Source organism: Cryptotermes secundus, unplaced genomic scaffold (genome assembly GCF_002891405.2).
Source record: "Cryptotermes secundus unplaced genomic scaffold, Csec_1.0 scaffold708, whole genome shotgun sequence".
Taxonomy (NCBI): Eukaryota; Metazoa; Arthropoda; class Insecta; order Blattodea; family Kalotermitidae; genus Cryptotermes; species Cryptotermes secundus.
In genome coordinates this window covers 1,776,275-1,791,833 of record NW_019726238.1, presented here as the reverse complement: position 1 = coordinate 1,791,833, position 15,559 = coordinate 1,776,275, and the positions used below count along the sequence as shown (strand labels likewise).

At 35.6% G+C, this 15,559-nt stretch overlaps 2 protein-coding genes and 1 long non-coding RNA gene across 4 annotated transcripts in view; 1 reads left to right on the top strand and 2 right to left on the bottom strand.

The window, feature by feature from the left end:
- Positions 1 to 5,063, bottom strand: part of LOC111864109 (myotubularin-related protein 14) — a 25,840-nt gene extending 20,777 nt beyond the window's left edge. For both annotated transcript variants that reach the window (XM_023851138.2, XM_023851139.2), the window contains exons 1-2: positions 4,846 to 5,063; positions 191 to 247 (exon numbers count right to left, since the gene is read on the bottom strand). In XM_023851138.2, the coding sequence (XP_023706906.1) occupies positions 191 to 247; positions 4,846 to 4,932 (144 nt within the window). In that variant the 5' untranslated portion in view covers positions 4,933 to 5,063. The remainder of the gene's footprint in view (positions 1 to 190; positions 248 to 4,845) is intronic.
- Positions 3,102 to 8,670, top strand: LOC111864112. The gene is made up of 3 exons (XR_004512987.1): positions 3,102 to 3,219; positions 3,295 to 3,364; positions 8,592 to 8,670. It is a non-coding gene; the product is annotated as an uncharacterized LOC111864112 (long non-coding RNA).
- LOC111864111 (neurotrophin 1-like) overlaps positions 7,404 to 15,559 on the bottom strand; it is a 13,994-nt gene continuing 5,838 nt past the window's right edge. Inside the window, exons 2-6 of the mRNA XM_033751330.1 lie at positions 12,830 to 13,040; positions 10,434 to 10,581; positions 10,092 to 10,211; positions 9,502 to 9,636; positions 7,404 to 8,776 (exon numbers count right to left, since the gene is read on the bottom strand). Coding sequence (XP_033607221.1) covers positions 8,596 to 8,776; positions 9,502 to 9,636; positions 10,092 to 10,211; positions 10,434 to 10,581; positions 12,830 to 13,040 — 795 coding nt within the window. The 3' untranslated portion in view covers positions 7,404 to 8,595. The remainder of the gene's footprint in view (positions 8,777 to 9,501; positions 9,637 to 10,091; positions 10,212 to 10,433; positions 10,582 to 12,829; positions 13,041 to 15,559) is intronic.

Sequence of the window (15,559 nt, the reverse complement as noted above, 5' to 3'; positions counted from 1 at the left end):
AGAATTACAAAGAACAGGGAATTTATTTTAGGTAATGGAATACTTGTAACACAGAATTTGACTTCTGGAAGTTTGACTGTAACATTACTATTGCATGCCAATTTGTAATTCTGGAAAAAGAAACTTGAAATCCATAAGTCAACTAATGAAAACTTTTCTTTGCACACTACCAATTCAGCAAAATACTTACAACATGACTATAATCCAATGTGACTAGTTTCAGGCACCGCTGCATCACATCTCGACTCTGCAAATAAACAGCAAATTCTTTCATTACTATATTATAAAGCATTGGGGGAAACATTTTTCTTTCAGCATAATGGGGCATAAAACATTCAATGAATGCATAAATACAGAATAAACTCTAGGTGTGAAAAAAACATATACATAAAGCACGAAGGATGAAGAGATTCATGAACAGTACTGAAACTGGATGCAGTTATGCTAACAACCTTAAAACCAGATTTCATTCCTTTCATCATGAACATTTTTCAATAAATCAAAGTAATCATACTCACAAATAGTTACTACTGTTATTAAAAGAGAAAGTTTGTTGATTAAACCTGAAGAAATAACCTAACTACAAGTCCTTCTTGAAAAGCCGACAGTCTCTCAGCTGCTAAAGAATTTCCATGCATTTTACGGAACCCGAAGGTTCATTAGCGCGTTCACAAAAGCTATCACTGGTCCCTATCCTGAGCCAAATGAATCCAGTCCACACCAGCCCAATATATTTTTCCAGATCCACTTCAATATTATCCTCTCTATGTCTAGGTCTTCCTAGTGGTTTCCCCACCAAAACCCCATATGCATGCCTCTTCTTTCCCATGCGTGCCACACATCCCACCCAACCTACCCTTCTTTACTTTATCATTGTAACCATACTGAACAAAACTTACAAGTTACAATGAAAGCCAGGCGCACCAAATCTTATTTAGAATGTTAATAAAGTGCACAATTTTTCATTTCTTACACAGTAAAATGCTGTATGTAAACTGCTAATTCCCCTTCAGATATGAAATGAAATCACAAAACCATAGAATGGATTTGGATTGACTATCTTCTCCTTCCAAACAAATTAATTTTACTTAAAAGAAGTGACCAGATTTTAAATAAAATGATGCTAATATCACATAAAAGTGTCGATTTGCCTTTTAGGTCACTGAATGCTGAACATGAATTCTGAAAATAACTCATACAAGAATACCTCAATTGAAAACACCCAACATCTTCTAAGGGTTTTGGACAGGACTGTATTTAATTAATTACTGAACTGTCACATTAAAAATATAAGCTGTGTTTTGTAAAGAAACATTTCTACACATAACTGGGGCATTAATCCACAATGCCAACACCAACAAAGCTTGAGGACAGACTTAGCTAATCTCTCCAACAATGCTAGACAACAGACTTAAGCTGGCATGAATAAATCAATGAGGCTTTAACCAAAATATTTACTTGTGGAAAATAAAAGGCTGTTTAGGTTCCAGGAAATAATTCGGTAAAATATGTTATCCCAAATTTACACCATTATGTGAATGTCATCCCATAACATTATTCTAATTTAGTTCACACTGAAATTTAAATAATTTTATTCGTCACCAGGACCATTAACTCACACAAAAAAAGGGACTTTCTGATCTGCTACTGATTCAGTTACAATGAATACATATTTAGCCTAATTCTTTACACTGTCAAGCAGAGCTAAATTAAATAACCTTGTATTAATGTCCCTCTTAATTTTCTTGATCTACTGTGATACAGCATTTACCAAACTGTTCCATATAGTGCAAAGATACAGATTTGGAAATCATTATTATTATTATTATTATTAATACAGCGGGGAAGTTTCTGAATGATGTCAACTTCAGTTTTTATCCAATACACGATAACACAATCTGAATTGTCACAGTATTTGAAATACTCCTTACCCCTTTGCCCCTCCAATCACAAGAGAACATAGCAAAATTTAAACAGGCCTGCCCTTCCTAATGTAGTAAAATTCTTCACCCCCCCCCCAAAAAAAAAGAAACAGGCTGAGAGCAAAATACTAGTAACACATTCAATGACATCATCACAGTCTTCTCAGATTCCCATGAAAGGGGGTACACTTGAAGACTCCATAGAAAAGAGCAGTCTTGTAAAATTTCAGCATCCTATATTTTACAGATTTTGTGAGCAAGGTGTGAAAATCATAAAAATTTGCTTTTCTGGTAAGCTGTCACCACAAAAAATTCATCATCATCATCACTGGCACGACAGCCCTTTGTGAGCCCTGGCCTTCCTCAGGATTGCTCGCCATTCTTCTCCATTCGATGCTACATTCCTCCAGTTCTTTACACCCAAAATTCTTATGTCCTGCCACACACATTCTTCCCATCTTAACCTTGGTCTTCCCACTCTCCTATTTCCTTCTGGTTTAGTATTAAGCATTTTCTTGATGGTTCTATTCTCGCTGGCACGTATTGTGTGTCCAGCCCATTCAAGCCTTTTCACCTTTATAAATCCAGTAATGTCTGGTTCATTAAATAGTTTGTATAGCTCATGGTTATACCTCTTCCTCCATATTCCATTTTCTTCCACTGGTCCAAATATATCTCAGGATCCTCCATTCAAATATACTTAACAGTCTTTCATTCAATCTTGACAGTGGCCAGGTCTCGGAGGCATAAGATACCACTGATCTTATAAGTACTTTATACATCATAGTTTTCCACAAAAAATTATCATAGCATTTGTTCTGTAAAAGCTATGGAGCTCATATGGGCTGTTTAAAAGCTAATGAAATGCTCTTTTCACCCATGTGTTACTTGCAATAGAATAGAGTAGCTTTGGTTTTAGCATCACCTGAGACAACCTGTGACTTTCCATTTTTCACAAAATGTTAACCTTTTGCAAAAAAAAAACACACAGTGTTATAGTCTAACATATGGCAGAATGTCTTCCCATGACAGCCATAGGATGATTCATACTAAAATCAGAATATTGCAGGCTTTCAGGGCTATTGCACAACATGTCACAGCATGTTGCAACCTGTTCTGAAAGCTGATTCATCTCTCTGCAGTCATCAGTATTCTCTAAGCCTCTGTAGTGGTCTTCAGATGCTGTAATTTCTCTCTGCATTCATCTTTTCTGAACTCCTGTGTTGTGTCAAGTGGATTTACTTGTGACAGAAAGGTTTTCTGTATATGAACTCTGTTCATCACTACTTGGTATCAGGTATGGTAATATGTTTTATGAGAATGGAATTATCTACAAAATACGTACCTAAACAGTGTTGCAACCCATTTAAAGGACACATTGCTTGTAGGAAGCCCCAAAGAAATCTGCCCACTGATGATATGAAAAAAGCCATCTTTAAAAGGTGAGTATACAGCAGGAAGCATTTTCTCTGACAGTTTGAATGTAATAACTTTATTTCAGACCAAGAACATGACTCCTCAGACAACTGATTGTAACAATGGCTCTCCTAAAACATTGGCATATAAAAAAAATGATAACTTCTAGCTGCCTCTAATAAAATAATATGTACAGCTACATAACTAGTAAATAAATATGGAATTGTGGCATCACAAAATTCAAAGCCTGGATGAAGTCTAGATCCATAAGTAGCTTACATTGTTCAAAATGTCTACTGTAATGACAACGCCACTAGTTATGCAAGAAAAATAGGACTATGTGGCATTTAAAACCGTCTATTAGCAGAAGATAAACAAAGAGACTAGTATTAAAGAACGTCATCAGTATATACTGAGTTTAAGAAGTCACATCCTGGTCTCAAGGTTTGGTTTTCAAAATCTGCATTTCTGCAACTTTAAAAATAGTGCACTAAGCTAGAGCAAGTAACACTTGGCTGTGCCTGTTTGTGTACTACTCAGCAGAACGTCAGATTGCTGCTTGAAGGATACAAACTGGTTCAAGTACCTCTAAACCTATTACCACCACTAAACTGCTGATAAAACACAATACTCAACTCTATATACCATCATTATTTGGTGATTAGTATGTGCAATCCTCCTGAACAGTCTCTCCCCCACCCCAAGTGTACAGAATGCATTTAAAATATATATAATTTTGGCCTGCAGTTTTGTCTGGGTGTAAAACTTGGTAACTAACATTACAGGAAGAACACAGTTTGAGGGTATTTGGGAACAGGATGTTGGGAATATTTTGACCCATGAGGGATGAAAGAATATGAGGTTGGAGAAAATTGCATAACAAGGGGCTTCATAACTTGCACTTCTTGCCAAATATAACTGAAATGATCAAGTCAAGGAGGATGAAATCAACAGGGTATCTTCAATGCAGTAACCAGTTCTGTTACGTAAAATGGTTTCTTTTATGGCCATGAGCTTTAAACAAAATCATAATTCAGGTTCCATGAGTGAGTGAGTGACTGCCAAAACCATGGTTCCTCTAACCTTCCTCAAACTAGTTTTATGAAAATCAGAATATAAATCATTACCAAAATCATAAACAAGACATGGTTTAAATTTCACCCTTATGCACACAGGTACAGATCTGGAGACTGTGCATTATCAGTAACAATATGAATATGTCCAAGTTTGTTATTAACACTGTCTCTTAACCTACATATTATCAGTAGCAGCGTAACTTCACTTGTTAAGTAGGGCAACCCATACAATTAAGCAACCAAATTAAAGTACTAATCCCAATTCCTTATCGTCGAAATATAGTTCGTTTTTGGGCATTCCATTCGTGTCACCTATCAGTCCGGCCATAGCATCTCCAATTACAAAGCAATTTAACTACAGCCTACACATTTCCATACAGGATACGTAGAGTGGAGCCATGTGCTTCCCACTATACGATTTCGAGTCTCACCTTCGAATCCGCCTCCGCAGCTTTATATAAACATCTACAGAAATGTTCCAAAAGGTCGTGAATATCTTCTTGTTTAATTTCTTCCATGATACATCCAAAATGTCAATTAAATCACAAACGATACGATAAGAACTCATTAGTCAACGTTTCACAAATAAACACCCTAACATCGCTAACACTAAACTCCTTACGCCGAAATAAACCTACATGAAGCTGGTGTACCAACTTTCCTCATTTGGATGTGATGAAGTTCAGCCAACATAACAGCTCTAAAACATCTGGCGCACGTGTAAAATCTATTAATCATCACCAGGGCCCGGATTTTGTTGACCTGAAAATATTTAAAAAATGACCTATAAAATAACCGAAAAAATCCGGAAAAATGACCTAAAATATGACCAAAAAATGTAATATGCAGGGCCCGGATTTTGATGACCTCAAAAATATTAAAAAAATGACCTATAAAATGACCGAAAAAATCCAGAAAAATGACCTAAAGGAGAAAAGAAAGAACACTTCGCTTCCATATTATTCACATTTCAGAAAACATATGAAGAAAAATTTCCTAAAATGGCCAAAAATGACAAGAAATACCCATAAAAGTCCAAAAAATTACCCCCAAAATGAAAAAATGACCTTAAACCTAAAAATGTCAAAAAATGACAAAAAATTACCTATAGAATTTACATTTCTGTAACCAGCAGCTCATATCTGAGATTTATATATTTAAGAGCATTGCATAGGATACAAGGAAAAGAAGATGACATCATCAAAATCCAGGCCCTGATCATCACAATCCAGAGTGATCCAGAGTCTAGGCGGTAAAACAAGTAAGACCGAGGAAGACAGTGAGTCAGTATGATCAGTATCAGTCACTATGACTGGTATAGCGACTGGGTACAGGCTGCTAGGTATGGACTCGATACAGGACAGACACAAGAGAGTTTTCTGGCACACCACAAACACATACAGGACACAAAGTATCCTTGTTATATATTTAATGATCAAACAATTTTTTGCATACTTTCTTCCAAAATTTCAGGTTACATTTGAAACAGTGACAATCTAATTGAGTGATTTAATAGTTTGTAACTAAAAATTTTCATTCTTTTGATTCTTTTTAAAATACGAAATCATTTGTAATGAGATACAGTTACTGTATCATAAATAATATTGTCACGTGTAGAGTGGTACGCATGACGAAAAGAACGGGTTCTAGTTTGGATGATTGAATTTCTTAGTACTGACGTTACATACTCTCTCTCTCTTAATCACACTTAAATGCAGCATTATTCCAGATTTACACAATTTCCAGTTCACCATTGCACACACACTAGGATTCTTTGTCTTCACTAGTCGTCTCCTGGCAACGGATCTCAACACAAACTAACTCTTGAAATCTCTACGAACCCTCCTTGTTATTTCTTCTTCAATCAGTCTGTACTCCTCTGTACTAATCTCTACTCAGTTAATCTTCCCAGTTCACTAAGGACACCCTCCATTCTCGTCCCTGTACTCTGAACTGGTGAACCCTCCTGGACTCTCCTTAGCTGCAAGCGGACTGGTGTTATATAACCATGGCAGGAACAACTCAGAAAACACAGTTCTATTGTTGCATAGCGCAGACCACACAGAAAACAAGATAGCTAACTCATCAGTCCAATGGCTTGCTAACTGTTGCCTAGCAACTGATTGCTTCTTTCTCAACAACATCCAGTTTAACACATGCTTACATATTCCATGATATCCTTCCAAATATGGCAAAAATGTAATTATCTGAAATAGATTTCAGTGAGAATTTTGGATTCTTGGAAGTACCTCTATTATACCAAATTCTGAGAAAGACAAAACTTATAACACTATGTTGTCAGTGAAATTCTACTGATGGTTCTGAAGAACACATCACCTCCATCTTCAGGGTGAAAGAAGCAAGCAAGGAACCAGCTCAGCTTGCCACCTGCTTCTTCCGGTTTTTTGCTTGGTTTACTCTTCAGCCTTCAAGATGTAGGCAATATGATCCTGCAAAACATCTCAGAAGACCTAATTCTTCATAGCCACCTCTGCTTAAACCTCGAATCAAACAAAACTGAATTTGTAGCATTACTGTGTCACATTTCAATTCTCAAATTCCTGAACATTTCTGACCTGTGAACTTACTGAGACTTATAACAGAATTCAAATAGCATCTGTGGGGTCCACACATGCACATTTCTATAGTTAGGTGCTTTGAAGAAACCAAGAAAGGATATAAACTAGATTCATCTGGTTCAGGACAGGGTCTAGTAGCAAGCTCTTGTGAATATAGTATGGCCTACAGATTCTACAATTCAAGGAATTAGATATTTCAGTGACTGTTCTTTTACAACAAGGATTTTACTCCATGTAGTCACTTAGTCAATTAAAAAACATCCAGTTAGTAACCATAATAAAGCCAACTAAGTGCAGATTAACACTTTAAACTCAACTTTTAAAAATATTTTCTACATAAATACAGAGATGAGATGACTGGGTGGAAGTGGACATAGCTTACTATAAGATATTATCCTGATATAAAACTATGTTTACATTTGAGGTGAAACTTCAAAAGCCTTTGTTAGTTGATGTCCCATTTGAGGCTGAACATACATCTCATCAACAAAATTCAGACACATTGATTTTAAATACGACAAATCCTCAACCATTTCATTCATACCCTTACTTAAGACAAAAACGACTATTTTCTCTTTCCTCTGCTCTTAAGATTTGGATTACATTGTCAAATGTAGAGATAGAGAGCTGGTTGAACGCTGTTCTGTCCACCATACCATTAATGAATCAGTTGACCAAATGCCATTTATCTTTAATATAAGCATTTTTATTTATTATTAGCTCATGTTGAATGGTTCACAGGGAAACAAAGGAATAGCAATAAAACAGTTAAGATTGAATATGTATGTATGTAAGGGGTGGGCCATAAAAACCGGCCCCTGCACTGCGACCTTCAATGATCTATTGTGCCTTAAGATTGCAATAATAATTTCTTCAGTAGCAGCACCCACTATAAACTTGTTGATATTTTTTGCAGTTATAATGCAAAAGAAAAATAATGTATTAAGAAGAAAAATTAGTAAAGTGGACAATACTTTGTTTCTGAGTTTGTTGTTTGATGTTTTATTGGCAGAAATTTACAACTAATTGAGAATTTAGAATTGATGTTTGGCACATTATATGTTTTGAACAGATACATTTAAAGACAATTAAGGTGCAGGACTGTTATATGTTGAATATGACCCTGGTGAATCTCAGTGGTTTCCTTTGAAAGAGTAGTTTTAACTGAAACTTTGTTTCATATACATATACATTATTTTTATCTTAAAAAATTAATGGAGTCACAGAATCAAAATTTACTGTACAGTTTTAAAACTAAACTATTATGTTTCAGCAAACAAAGGGATGTTGTTTCAGAGCAGGTAAATTAATATATATTTTTAAATCAGAGCTAGTTCATGCTATATCTACATTCCAGACTTATTTTTGGACCCAAAGTCATCTCATAAAACATTTGATATGAACAGAATCAAACTATTTAATAATTCAGTATGTTAATGTAATAAATAAATATATATTTATGTGGAAATGATATTACAGCATAATGTAAAATGCTGAGATATGTTTATAGCCCTGCATATCAGAATAAGAGCACTGGTTTATATGCTACATATTATAACAGTGTAATACATTCATAGTAATGAATTTTACATTTTCAGAAGTTTAATAGTAAACAAAATTTTCAACAAAACATGAACAAGCAGTAGGAATCTCAAAAACATCCACAATTGGACGATGGTGCGGATTGAAGGGATCCACGCATAACAATTTAACATAAGCATAACGTTGCACACAGAATGACTTGTAACAAGGTGGTAGGTATTCACATTTCTTCCCACCATACCTAAAATAAAAGAACAATTATAAAATAAACACTTCTACAACATCATCACTAGCCAAAAAAGTTGTATCCAAGCTGTCACATATTTTATTAACAATACTGATAAGAAATATAAATTATCTTCACAAGTAATATTAAAGATACAAGACACAATGTAAAGTTACAAATGTCTCATTGTTAGAAATCTGCCAGAAATTTAATGCTGGAATTAGGCATTTTCATACCGAAGACAAAATTTTAGTATTACATTCGTTTATAAATAAGAAACAGATAATTATATTTTAAAAGCAGATACTATTTATGAAATTATACCATTTAATCTATTCATCACATAATATTCATATTTCCATATGAATTTTACTGAAAGTCTGCATCCCTGTGGAGGTTTATCATGAAGTAAAAACAATGTCTCAAATCTGTTGAAAGTACGTAACTATTTAGCACTATTTGAATGCCTCATTTACCACATTCTTGGTATTCACAGGAATGTGATATGCTCATTTTTCGATCTATGGTAAGAAATTGATATGCTTATATAAATATTTATTCCTGGCTCCCATGTCTTTCCATTATGCTGTTAATCCCACATGAATTCAGAAGTCTTTGCAGAAGACATAGTACTCTGATACACACAGAATAAACCGATTTATTTTTTAGGTACTACGTCTTAAATTTCTGAGGATTAAAAGTTGTTTCTATCAGTATGAAATGTGACAGCTTTTACTTACTTGCATAGCTCAACACGAATACTCTGTGGATATTTTTCGGTGTTAACAACTGTTACCCATTCATTCTTCCAGTTTTTGGCCCAACCTGGTCGGATGTATGATACGTCTGACTCACACACAAAGTTGCCTTTGTGTCTGAAATACCCAACACTAATTAGGAGAACATTTCATGTTGCTTATTATGAAGACAGGAGAAGAGCTGAATATGCTTAAGCACTGTGGGAAACACTATACTTGAAACCTGTATTGGCACACTGAATCACAGATCAAACATTACTACAGCCTGTTCTACCACACTGCCTATACTGAAGCTAACTGCAAGACTGGGAAAATATCATTATTATAAAGAAGAAAAATGATTATACAAGAAACATCTAAAATTAATATTTCATTTTTGATGCCATCTTCAAGGAGAGAATCATTTAATGGAAATTATTATAATGACTGAAGAAATAAGTTATGCATAAAAATGATTTAATTTTTAAATGTTCTTATATATGTATTAGAGCCCTCAGACATTCATGAACAGGCCTGCAGTACAAGGCATATTTTTATCATTAAACAATTAGACCTGCAAAACGTGAACCTACCTGTATCCATGGGTATAATTATCATGTGCAATGTATTCCTTTTGAGGGTACTGGTTCAGTCCATGATACATATGATGAATATCATCATGATAATTGTTGATGATATCATGCACAGTATCTCTGGAAAAACAAAAATTGTAAATCATTTCTCTTTCTAAATATAATATAACACTTAACTTCAAATATTTGTTCAAATAACTACACAGAATTTTAATTTTTATAACTTTCTGAGGTAGTAACTAATTTGAATTTTGCATTGTTAATTCCAAAAACTTCACAATAAAGTTAAGTTTTTGATTAATATATGGTAATATTTTATAACAAAAATTAACTGTCACTTACGTGGGATAGTCATTATCATACAAGCAGAAAAACATGTCCTGTGCACAGTTAGGCTTCACACCACCTTGCTTCTGATTATTCCGAACAGCATCCGGTCCTTGGAAACCTGGGACAGGGTTCAAAATTCTTCTTGAACTCTCAGGATAGTCTGGCTCAAAAATGAACAGGGAACATTTTTAAACTGTACAAAGTGAAGTCACAACCCATGACCAAGACAATATCCAAGATAGAAGAAGTAAAATTTAATGGTGTCAAATAGGTTATCACTGAAAAATTATTGCTTATGAACTTGATTCTTGGATGTCTTTCCTTCCTTCTTTTTATCTTTTTCCTTTGGAGACCTCATGAGTCATCACTATTAACATGCCATTAGGTTCTAAATCAAGTTCGTATAACAAAACAACATTAACCTCTGAACTGAGTGTAATGAAAGTGTAGCTGATATGTTTGTCATTATGTAATTTTTGTGTGTAATATAATTGATATGCAGATTGGTCAGCATTCAACTCTTATATATTATTTGTTGAATCTGCATTCTGGAGACAATGGATCAGTGTAATATCTAGACCACATGTGCTTCAAAATTGGTGGTCATTTTTGTTCATTTAGTCTAAGCATGTATATTTATTTGTAAAAGTACAGAATTNTTCCTTCACCTGAGGACGGAAACAGATCCAGTTTCCGAAACGTCGTGTTTTTATTAGTTATCTTAAAAACCAGGACGGTGGATAAAGTCGAAAAACCCAATATATCAAAAAATATTTACTTTTTATATTGATAGAGAAAGAGAGATAGATAGAGAGAGAGAGAGAAATCGTTGGGACATACCAGGTCATATATATCAGTTTCAGGACCTGACCAGTGCTCATCAGCCTGAGTGTTCAGGAAAACAGCCTACCAATTCATGTAACGCCAAAAGTTTTGTGTACCGCTGTAGAAGTGGGAGGTAATAGAAAATAGTCCAGAAATGGCTGAAAACAGAAAGTTGTGAGAGAAATGAAAGATGTTTTATTTCAGGAAGAGGGGCAGAGTAGTAATAAGAGTTTCTTGCTTCCACATTTTCTACCTTCTAACATAAAACAGAATACACAAAAATATTATGAAATTTATTACATTCTCTTGCCTATAAGCACAGTATCGACAGTAGCTGAAGGGGCGTATATTACAGTATAATTCTTGGATCCAATTTGAATCTTCATTCCAAATTTTCTTTTTAATTAAGCTTGTATAAGTGTACTGTGTAATAATTTCTTAATTTAAGTGTTATTCCTTATTTGAAGTTTTAGTTACTACATACACAGGTGAACCCTGATTTATGACCCCTCACGTTTATGATCATTTTTTTATTCCAGAATTATGCTTAAAATCACCTAATTTGTGTCCAGGGCTCATGTTTATGGCTGCATGTGAAGAACTCTATGCGTCACCTCAAAACTAAAGTGTCCTACATAAGTCAGATTTGTGTTTGATGCTGCTTGAACTGCCCATGGTTTGGTCACATTGCTTTTAACTTTAAAGTCTAGTTCTAGTTTCGCTGTGTATTGAATGGTATGTTTTGCTGTCTGCCATGTCTGATAACAGGGTAAGTAGTAAACAGGGTGCAAAATCAAGCAGTCCAAATAGTTACTATAGGATTCTGACGATGGTGTATAACACACTGATATATTGGGTTTTTGGACTTTATCCATCATCCTGGTTTTTAAGATAACAAATAAAAACACGACGTTTCGGAAACTGGATCTGTTTCCGTCCAGTGATTGAGGCTAGCTCTTTCTAACGGACCCAACAGAATAGGTGTTTTCCTTCACCTGAGGACGGAGAAAAGCCCAGACTCCCAAACTGCCAATCAACCAACAAATTTCCCTAAACATAGCCCTCCTCCTCTCGTACGAAGTTTAGATTTCAATAATCCAGATGAGCCAGATGCAGTTGCATGCTCTTCTGCTTTTGCCCAATAACACTTCCTCTACACAGAGCACCAATTATGCAATGAGAAAAAACCGAATTTTCGTTCTATGAAATTTAAAATATATTTTGACTTATTTTTTTATTGAATGTGCATTTTAATTTATTAATAATTGCCAATACAGATGTAATAATGTAATTAATTCATTTTCCCTCAGATGTCAGTCCATTTTAGAAATTTTAGGGTATGAAATGGGTTTCCATTTATGAAATTGTGCTTATGGAAAATATAGATTTGACTTAAAGACAGCTGTCATAATAAATCTTTGGAAAAAGATAATAATTCTCAGTACAAATTCATTATTCAATTTTAACCTCTCCCACTGGAGGGGGCTTTGCTATAATAATTCAAAATTATCTTATCAGAACCATTTGTCAATAGACTGTTTTCTTCATGCAACTATAACAATATTAACATTTAATAATTTTACCATGTTTATCAGTAACAAATTCTGCTTTGGTTGATTGTTTAGAATAGAGAACAACAACTCCTGGAATGCCTTGAACCTCAGGGCTCAAGGCACTAGATTCAGCTATGCTATCCTTTGTCCCTTTTTTTGAAGCTTGATGTCCTCCACCAGCAAAATTCTGAATCCATAGAAAAGAAATCACCACTCGTGGAATCACTTCCCATCCCAGCATCTGAAATAGTGATGTTAAATCATTATGATCATATTAGTATACAGCTGTGTAAATTAACCTATACTGCATTTCCAAGAATACGTGGGTTTATATTTAAAAACAACTTTAAACAAACTCCGTGGCCTGTAGTCCGCAAGCGAACTATACCGACCGAGCGACCGCCGCTTGTCGGCGAAGTTAGTGCCAATTTTTAGCGGACAGAGGGTGCCGCGTGGTCAGCCCAACGAATCCCCATGGCCGATGATTTCGGTTTTATAGACCTGAGCCGCTATTTCCTTGAAATAGCCCCTCAATTATCCTCATTAGGCTGAGTGGACCCCGTTCCAGACTTACACGCGCTCTCTTTTCTGTTCATCACCCAGGTCACGAGGAAACCACCCTCTGCAGGCAATTCTACTTGTGCTTAATTACACTGTAACGGTATGATGAACCCTTTCCACTGAAAAATTTAAACTGCCAGGCCTCCTATTTCTACCTCCGTCAACCACCCTTTTCTTTCCGTCTTTAAAATTCTTCCATCATCCAGACATTGAACTCTGTGTAAGATTTGAGGCTTTCACGGCGGTGACTATGAAGAAAGCAGTCTTCTGGGATTTGGCACCGTGTATATGTGGTGTTAACCGACGTTTCGGAGGAACGTATCGCCTCCATCTTCAGGGTAGAAGAAAAAATAAGAAATCTGCAAGCGAAGAGACCGTGAGAACCGGTAAAAGCAGACACCACATATACACTGTGCCAAATCCCAGAAGACTGCTTTCTTCATTTAGCTCTGTTAATTGCTTCTCTTCCATAGGCATTGTGTAATATATCTAACGTCTCTTAAGAGTTTTTCAGAGCTTCATACAAAATTTTATCGCATCTCTGCCTTAAAACATGCGAAATATCGTTGTCCTCTGCCATTGCAAAACAGCTTTCTTATAACAGCTCGTACAAGCATGCGCTATGGAAAACGACGACCTTCGAACTAGTAGCTGAAGACATTTGAGGAAGCGACAGTGCGCATGCGCCATTGCGTTCAAAGCCACTGAAGACGAGAAGTATCTACAGTCTCAACAATCCCCCCCCCCTCTCATATTTATAAAGCAACTTACAGGAGGAGAATATAATATCCTTCTACACGTGCTTTTACTTTGACTATATGACCGAAGTGTTTTTACTAATATAGAGTCCTGATTAGTCTATTGTCTTTCAGCTCTTTTCATGAGAAGCGACGATTCATGACAGTCACCATCAAAGCATGCTTCTCTTCCCTGACGAGATTCTCTACCTCACAACACAACTTCTGAACATCTATTTTAATAGTATCCCATCTACGTCTCAGTGTCCCATTAGAATCACCCTACAAAATACTGTCTTAAATGTTCCATGTATTCACAACATACTGTTTTATTTTGTTTCGGTGAAAGATTAATTTTTGTGCGGCCATTTTTACCAGTGTGAGAGAATTTGGTCGTTCATTGTAATTTCTCTAGTATCTGCCAAACGCAAACGATCTTGTGAGTATGCGATCTAATGGATCCAACTCCACAACAACGATCATAATAGTTTTATTTACACGTGGAGTTAACCTTGATAGAGGAACATTTGAAAAATATATATTAAGTTCACGGGAGCGAAATTCCTTGAAGATAACTGCAATCATTTCTGTAAAGACCTAAAAGAATATGTTCCGTCCAGGGTTATGGGAAATTTTTCTCTAATCAAAATATAAAATATGGTTTCTGGATGTCAGAATGCGGATTTCCCCACCTGACTATATTAGTTGTGTTGGAATTTATTAAATGACTTTTGAATGATACTACAATTCTAATTTTTCTTTGCTGGGGGGCTACATATGAAATTTTACTTCAAATTCCAAATTTGGATTTCAGTTTCATTAAAATGTAGATCAGCTCATAATGTTTCAGCATTATACATTTGAGTATTTTCTTATTATCCCATGCAGGTCACCCGAATAAAGCAAAATTTTGGTCTATTTAAAGTACTGTGAATATCTGCAGACATATTAAGATTTCATCCTTCAAAAAATTCTTGTGTGTTAGCCATTCCTAAGTTAAAAGAAATATATGCGCCCGCTTTCTCCAGACACGTTACTCCTTAGGGTGAAGGCGAATTATGTTCTCTTGTCTACATGGTTGTACTTCAAGCAAGCAGAGGTTTCCACGGACTGCCTGTTCTTCACGGCCGATGCCCACTGACCACCTCATACGATGTATGTAGCGAAGCCACTATACTGAGACTGCGGAAATGAGCACCATGGGTAAACCTTTTCCACATCTTCCTCCAGCATACTTCTTAAATTCTTCATATTCTTTCCAGTAGTCCAAGTCATTCCATTTGTAAGAATATGGGTATAATTTACAGCGACAGGCGCTTTGGTTCACACATACCAGAGAGTACGAGAATCACAACAGCAGGTAGAAGGTGAGAAGCCTAGAGCGCCATCATCCTCACCAAACATGGGACTTCTTTCCGTGGCCTCAGTATAGCAATGCTCTATACGCGTCTATTCTTATTTT